General features: G+C 40.2%; 1 protein-coding gene across 1 annotated transcript; it reads left to right on the forward strand.

Moving 5' to 3' along the window:
- Positions 1–6,738: 6,738 nt before the first annotated feature.
- On the forward strand, positions 6,739–7,611 carry LOC121856746 (tripartite motif-containing protein 59-like; the record flags this gene model as incomplete). The annotated part of the gene is given in 2 exon segments (XM_042352437.1): positions 6,739–6,906; positions 7,045–7,611. Coding segments are annotated over 2 exon segments (678 nt in total), but the record flags the coding sequence as incomplete, so codon positions are not given.
- Positions 7,612–9,129: the final 1,518 nt, after the last annotated feature.

Raw genomic sequence — 9,129 nt, forward strand, 5'->3', positions numbered from 1 at the left:
CCAGTTACGTATTGCTCAACAAATGCTCCCTTGGTCGTGCCTTCATAACCAACACATGGCTACTTCTGGTCGTGCGTTCATAACCAATATGGCTCAACAGCCTCTATAACCAACACATGGCTCCTGGGTCACGCTCATAACCAACATGGCTCCTTGGTCGCGCTCTATAAACCAATCCACGGCTCCTTGTTATGCCTTCATAACCAAATAAAATGGCCTTGGTCGTGCCTTCTATAACCGCACAAATGGCCCTTGGTCGTGCCTTCATAACCAACACATGGCTACTTGGTCGTGCATTCATAACCAACACATGGCCTGGTCGTGCCTTCATAACCAACACATGGCTCCTTGGTCGTGCTTCATAACCAACACATGGCTCCTTGGTCGTGCGTTCATAACCAACACATGGCTCCTTGGTCGTGCGTTCATAAACCAACAAATGGCTTCTTGGTTGCGCCTTCGTAAACCAACCAATGGCTCCATGGTGGTGCCTTCATAAACCTACAAATGGCTCCTTGGTCGCACCTTCATAACCAACAAATGGCTCCTTGGTCGTGCCTTCATAAACTAACAAATGGCTCCTTGGTCGTGCCTTCATAACCAACATATGGCTCCTTGGTCGTGCGTTCATAAACCAACAAATGGCTTCTTGGTTGCGCCCGTAAACCAACCAACGGCTCCATGGTGGTGCCTTTATAAACCTACAAATGGCTACTTGGTCGCACCTTCATAACCAACAAATGGCTCCTTGGTCGTGCCTTGATAAACTAACAAATGGCTCCTTGGTCGTGCCTTCATAACCAACAAATGGCTCCTTGTTCTGGCCTTCATAAACTAAGAATGGCTCCTTTGTCGTGCCTTTATAAACCAACTAATGGTTCCTTGGTCGTGCCTTCATGACCAACACATGGCTCTTTGGTCTTGCCTTCATAAACCAACAATGGCTCCTTTGTCGTGCCATTATAAACCAACCAATGGTTCCTTGGTCGTGCCTTCATGACCAACACATGGCTCCTTGGTCTTGCCTTCATAAACCAACAAATGGCTCCTTGGTCGTGCTTTCATAACCAACAAATGGCTCCTTGGTCGTGCCTTTAAAAACCAACAAATGGTTCCTTGGTCGCGCCTTCATATCCAACAAATGGCTCCTTGGTCGTACCTTCATAACCAACAAATGGCTCCTTGGTTGTGCCTTCAAAGCCAACAAATGGCTCCTTGGTCGTTCCTTCGTAAACCAACAAATGGCTCCTTGGTCGTGACTTCATAAACCTACAAATGGCTCCTTGGTCGTGTCTTTATAAACCAACAAATGGCTCCTTGGTCGTGCCTTAATAAACCAACAAATGGCTCCTTTGTCGTGCCTTCAGAACCCCACAAAAGGCTCCTTGATCGTGCCTTCATAACCAACAAATGGCACCGTGCTCATGCCTTCATAACCAACACATGGCTCCTTGGTCGTGCCTTCATAAACCCTCAAATGGCTCCTTGGTCGTGCCTTCATAACCAACAAATGGTTCCTCGGTCGTGCCTCCATAACCAACTAATGGCTCCTTGTTCGTGCCTCCATAACCAACAAATGGCTCCTTGGTCATTCCTTCATAACCAATATTTGTCTCCTTGGTCGTTACTTCATAAACCAACAAATGGCTCCTTGGTCGTGCGTTCATAAACCAACAAATGGCTCCTTGGTTGTGCTTTCATAACCAAGAAATGGTTCCTTGGTCGTGCCTTCATAAACCAACAAATAGCTCCCTGGTCGTGCCTTCATAAACCTACAAATGGCTCCTTGGTTGTGCCTTTATAATCTGACAAATGGTTCCTTGGTCGCGCCTTTGTAAACCAACAAATGGCTCCTTGGTAGTGCCTTCATATCCAACAAATGGCTCCTTGGTCGTGCCTTCATAGCCAACAAATGGCTCCTTGGTCGTGCCTTCATAACCAACAAATGGCTCCTTGGTCGTGCCTTCATAGGCAACAAATGGCTCCTTTGTCGAGCCTTCATAACCAACAAATGGCTCCTTGGTCGTGCCTTCATAACCAACACATGGCTACTTGGTCGTGCCTTCATAACCAAAACATGGCTCCTTGGTCGTGCGTTTATAAACCAACAAATGGCTCTTTGGTTGTGCCTTCATAAACCAACAAATGGCTCCTTGGTCACTCCTTCATAAACAAACAAATGGCTTCTTGGTCGCGCCTTAGTAAACCAACCAATGGCTCCTTGGTGGTGCTTTCATAAACCTACAAATGGCTCCTTGGTCGTGTCTTTATAAACCAACAAATGGCTCCTTGATCGTGCCTTCATAAACCAACAAATGGCTCCTTGGTAGTGCCTTCCTAAACCAACAACAAATGGCTCCTTTCGTGCCTTCATAAACCAACAAATGGCCGTGCCTTCAGAAACCAACAAATGGCTTCTGGTGCCTTCGTAAACCAACAACAATGGCTTGGTCGTTCATAAACCAACAAATGGCCTTGGTTGTGACTTATAAACCAACAAATGGTCTTGGTCGTGCCTTCATAAACCATCAAATTCCTTGGTCGTGTCTTTATAAACCAACAAATGGCTCCTTGATCGTGCCTTCATAAACCAACAAATGGCTCCTTGGTAGTGCCTTCCCTAAACCAACAAATGGCTCTTGGTCGTGCCTTCATAAACCAACAGTTGGCTCCTTTGTCGTGACTTCATAAACCAAAAAATGGCTCCTTGGTCGTGCCTTCATAAACCAACAACTGGCTCCTTGGTCGCGCCTTCATAAACCAACAAATGGCTTCTTGGTCGTGCCTTCATAACCATCACATGGCTCCTTGGTCGTGCCTTCATAAACCAACAAATGGCTCCTTGGTCGTGGCTTCATAAACCAACAAATGGCTCCTTGGTCGTGCCTTCATAAACCAACAAATAGCTCCTTGGTCGTGCCTTCATAAACCAACAGTTGGCTCCTTGGTCGTGCCTTCATTAACCAACAAATGGCTTCTTGGTCGTGCCTTCTTTGTAACGGGCGAGTTTTCTCTTTTCAATAATTTACCATCCAGCTACTCTTTTCTGTTAGTATTCTATTTACTCAAATACTTATTCGTTCTGTGTAGCCTTCTTCCAATGAGTACCCTGTTTTTTATACTTATTCTTCCGCCATTCTTTACATATATATTTATTCTTATATATTCTTACTTATATTCTTATATGTTCTTTATCACTATATTCCTTATATTCTTATATATTCTTATATAAGTAATTCTCTTCTCAGTTCCGTATGTTCTTTATCTTAATCTTTCATGATCTATATATTTAATGATTTCTATGCTGTGTCATTAGTTCCACATTGTACATACATGTCTTATCTTTCTTTTCTTATATTTTCCAAGACTTTCATTTCGTTCATATCTATTATATTCTCAGTTTCAATGCTCTTACCTTTCGGAAGTATACTGTTTTATTTCTATTCTTATACATGGGTTAGTCTGGGGAACCATGTTACTCTTAGTACAACTCTTTTTATACTTACATAGGGTAGCTGCCACCACCCAGACTTTTCATTATATAACAGAACTCATGGAAGGGTTTTGGGTAGTGTGGTAGATGTATAGGCACGTGAGTAAGTATTATTTTCTGGGAACCAATGTTTAGAAGGAGTAGAGTGGTGATACTCAGATTACTAATTCAATATTTATTAACACAGTGAGTGGAGAAGATGCATCTTAAATTCACTCAGGCTAAAAGAACCGCAAGTAACTTATTAAGTCATCAAACACTTCAAGAACTTATTACCTCATTAAATACCTTCAAATACTTATTACCTCATTAGACAATTGTGGTATTATTCCTCTGACAAATGAGATTCAGTAATTATACACAAGTTATCACTGGACCCTCAGGTCTTACTTTTACAAGTAACAAATTACATCTTCAATTCTTGGTTACAACATTTAACAATCAATATATTATTCCATTGTTACTGCAAGTGGATAATATGACACACTTGACATTATCCCAAATCAAATTAAAACCTCACGTTCTATCGTCATGAACATGATACTTTTCCTTCAGTTCATGTACTCAACTCACATAACATATTTCCTGGTAATATCAACATTTATGGTTTCACTGCTTAACCTGGGATTTCCATCTGTTAGTTAATCCCTCAATCAAGATACAATAATACTTAAGGCCGTGTAACTGTGAGGAGTGCCTCAGGGTATATATCCCAAGTGTCTCCATAACAAATGAAGATCGCTGTCAAGGGGTCGGTTGTAGACCGACACACGCCAAGGGAGCTGCCGCCTAAGTTGCAGGAAAAGGACTTCTTAGTTTAATCCTGTCGAATTAACGGCATCGTCCAACTCGGCTACCGACCCACGGTAGCCGATGAGTATTCAGCTCAACACACTGGCCTGGAGATACGTTGAGGAAGAGTCACGAATGCGTAAAGGTCTAACTTAAACTATGCAACGGTTGCCTGGCAACGGTTCAGACGATATCTAAATCTCTACGTTACTCGACTTAATTGGCACAGAATTCACTATGTTAACACATGAGCACTGATATTCACAATATTGACTAAGTTAAACTGAATTAATAGGCGGTGGGGAACACACGTGAACATACCTGGATATACGTTGAGGAAGAGTCACGAATGCGTGATTCTCCCTCGTGTAGAGGTATATACGTGCACCCGCGGGGCAGCTTGGGCCTCCATATTCATGCCAGAAAGGTCGATCTTACCAACAACATACCTTCTCTACCATTTTGGATCACCGTATACTTAATTATGAACTCCGGTGTTCCTGATCAGGGTAATTTCCTATGTCTATTCATATAATCTAATCAGAGGTTGAGCTTGCCAGGAAAAGGTGGAATATACACGTTGATAACATCAATTCTGCGAGCTCAGGCCTGAGGCGAACAAGGACCTATTCACAGGGAGACGTTAGATCTTGGAGATTATACCGGTTGACAGAATAATTCAGGAAATTAATGACTTTCTTAAATAGACAACTGACACTAACTAAACTACAAACATCAGATTCTCGGATGTCGGGGCGACAAGATAACATAACTTCAGTAGCGATCAGAAACTCATGGGTATTCTTAGGGAACGAAACCGATGGGTATCGTTTGTCCTGGCAGACTCAACACTCACTTCCTTGACACGTCTTATTAACAATAAGGACAGTTGAAGCGTTCAACATCACTCACAATGGATCTTGAATGTTTCAACTGTAAACAGACATATCTAAGCTGACTCAAAACCAGGGTGTTCTCTCTCACATTCAAATTCATTTTATAGAGAGGTTGGTTTCAGTAAGTCAGAGAAAATGGGATAACGGAGGACTGAGGCGTCTTGAAGTGATGAGAAAACGGACTCCTCAGATGGAGGACTCAAAATAAAAGCAGAGGTACATGTTTTGTGGGCTATTGAGCGTAATATGAATCATTTGATTTTGGCATTAACTGACGTGTACGACCGTGGTCGTTACATCATAACCATCACATGGCTCCTTGGTCGTGCCTTCATAAACCAACAAATGGCTCCTTGGTCGTGGGTTCATAAACCAACAAATGGCTCCTTGGTCGTGCCTTCATAAACCAACAAATGGCTCCTTGGTCGTGCCTTCATAAACCAACAGTTGGCTCTTTGGTCGTGCCTTCATAAACCAACAAATGGCTTCTTGGTCGTGCCTTCATAAACCAACAGTTGGCTCCTTGGTCGTGCCTTCATGAACCAACAAATGGCTCCTTGGTCGTGCCTTCATAAACCAACAAATGGCTCCTTGGTCGTGCCTTCATAAACCAACAAATGGCTCCTTGGTCGTGCCTCTATACATTTGTCTTAAACACGTTGTTACTTATTCTCTTCTGTTAATGTCTGAGGTTTCATCCATGATGAAGGGGACATAGTTACTTTTATTTTAAAAATTGTTAATGATAATCAACAGTTTCCCTTTGGAAATAAAAGGCTATTTTATAGTTTCTAGTGTCATGGTCACAATGTCTGTTGGTCTGTTTGAAACCTGATGATTCATATTATGCTCCACGCCCGCAAAACATGTGGATAACTGGTGAGTTATCCCGAGGAAGGAAGGCGTTTTCCCTGGCTTAAGGCGCCTGCCATTTTCTCAGACTTCCTGAACCCAACCTCCCTATTGTTATTATTATTATTATTATTATTACCTGTATTATTATTATTATTATTATTATTATTATTATTATTATTATTATTATTATTATTATTATTATTGTAATTATTATTATTGTTATTATTATTATTATTATTATTTTTATTATTATTATTATTATTATTTATATTGTTATTATTATTATTATTGTTATTATTGTTATTATTATTATTATTATATTATTATTATTTTTATTATTATTATTATTATTATTATTATTATTATTATTATTATTATCATTATCATTATCATTATCATTAACATTGTTATTGTTATTGTTATCATCATTATCGTCATCATCATTATTATTGTTATTAATATTATTATTATCATTATTATTATTATAATTATTATTATTATTATTATTGTTATTATTATTAAAATTATTATTATTATTATTATTATTATTATTATTATTATTATTATTATTTTTATTTTTATTATTTTATCATCATCATCATCATCATCATCATCGTCGTCGTCGTCGTCATTATTATTATTATTATTATTCAACCAGTAATTATTACTAGGTAAGGATAATGGCCGTGGTATTGTCCACAGGTTGATGATCTGGGCAGGATGAGGCAGGTGCTGGAGGCTGGCCGGGTGTATACTGTCCACCAAGACCAACACGGCCTCCGCTCCTCCAGGATAACTACACAGGATGGACGGCTCTACCTGCACACACTCCAGAGCCAGCCCGCGCCCCTCCACGCCCACACCATCCAGGTTACTTTATTTCACACTCTTTAATTATTACCAATTTTTATTATATGACAATAATAATGAACTCATGATTCATTTAAATAACTTGATGTTAATATGTTCAATTTTACATTTATAAGATCATTATTTTTGTGTGTGCAGTTCACTGACGTTGTGGGCACCCTGGACTGTTCCTCCACCCTGGTATTTCTTGACCTGGGCTGGGCCGGGTCAACAAGAGGCCGGGTCCACATCCGGCTCAGCCCCAACACTCCGGCCGGCAGGCAATTTACGTTGTTGTGTACGGGCCAGCGGGGCCACACCTACGCCAACACAAACTTACTGAAGGTGTATGACAAGGGTGGTAAGTGGGAGCGTTTGCTGGGTGGAGACTACCAGTATAATGATGGGGAGGGAGGAGCCTCACTACTGCCTGACCTCCAGGGTGATTACCGCGGGTCAGGGAGTGCGGGGGATGTGGGGTGCTATTATGTTGATGATGCCCAGAGTGCACAGTTCATCATCTTCACTAGGGACCACCGCCCCTCTGGTTGTTACTCTGCGGTGTTTGGTAAGGTGGAGAGCGGGCTGGAGGTGGTGAAGGCAGCAGTCAACCACAGTAACATCAGGGAGGTGACTGTGGTTGACTGTGGTGTTGTGTTGACCATGTAGTTCACTGTACCATCACCATCATGTCACCATCACCATCATCATGTCACCATCACTTATGTCACCATCATGTCACCATCACTTATGTTACCATCACTTGTGTCACCATCACTTATGTCACCATCACCTCTGTGTCACCATCACTTGTCACCATCACTTATGTCACCATCACTCGTCACCATCACTTATGGTACCATCACTTGTGTCACCATCACTTATGTCACCATCACCCCTGTGTCACCATCATGTCACCATCATCTCACCACCATCCCTGTGTCACCTAACTTAACCTACCCCCTTTTCTGTGTAAAAAAAACATAGAAAATCACCCAACCCTCCCTAACCTAACCTAACCTAACCACCATAACACACTATAGTGTCACTATAACCACCACGACACACTATAGTGTCACTATAACCACCATAACACACTATAGTGTCACTATAACCACCTCGACACACTATAGTGTCACTATAACCACCATGACACACTATAGTGTCTATAACCACCACGACACACTATAACCACCATGACACACTATAGTGTCTATAACCACCACGACACACTATAGTGTCACTAATCACCATGATACACTATAGTGTCACTATAACTGCCGTCACTTAAAACTCTTTTTAATACTTTTAAGGATATATTTTGCTACTGGTGTTTCCCCTAAACTCACAACAGCTCGTAGTAACAAACAATTATTAGTCGTGTATAACATTTGTACAAACATTTATTAATAATGTAATAAAGTCAACAATTGTTTTATTTAACACCTGTATTTTACTAACTACTGTACACCCATAACTACCCCCATAACCACACCCATAACTATCCCATAACAGTGATATCTTGTGTATAATTACTGAATCTCATTTGTCAGAGGAATAATACCACAATTGTCTAATGAGGTAATAAGTATTTGGAGGTATTTAATGAGGTAATAAGTTCTTGAAGTGTTTGATGACTTAATAAGTTACTTGCGGTTCTTTTAGCCTGAGTGAATTTAAGATGCATCTTCTCCACTCACTGTGTTAATAAATATTGAATTAGTAATCTGAGTATCACCACTCTACTCCTTCTAAACATTGGTTCCCAGAAAATAATACTTACTCACGTGCCTATACATCTACCACACTACCCAAAACCCTTCCATGAGTTCTGTTATAAAATGAAAAGTCTGGGTGGTGGCAGCTACCCTATGTAAGTATAAAAAGAGTTGTACTAAGAGTAACATGGTTCCCCAGACTAACCCATGTATAAGAATAGAGATAAAACAGTATACTTCCGAAAGGTAAGAACATTGAAACTGAGAATATAATAGATATGAACGAAATGAAAGTCTTGGAAAATATAAGAAAAGAAAGATAAGACATGTATGTACATTGTGGAACTAATGACACAGCATAGAAATTATTAAATATATAGATCATGAAAGATTAAGATAAAGAACATACGGAGCTGAGAAGAGAATTACTTATATAAGAATACTGTATATAAGAATATAAGGAATATAGTGATAAAGAACATATAAGAATATATAAGAATAAATATATATGTAAAGAATGGAAGAA

This window comes from Homarus americanus, unplaced genomic scaffold, assembly GCF_018991925.1.
Source record: "Homarus americanus isolate GMGI-L3 unplaced genomic scaffold, GMGI_Hamer_2.0 scaffold42991, whole genome shotgun sequence".
NCBI classification, from domain to species: domain Eukaryota; kingdom Metazoa; phylum Arthropoda; class Malacostraca; order Decapoda; family Nephropidae; genus Homarus; species Homarus americanus.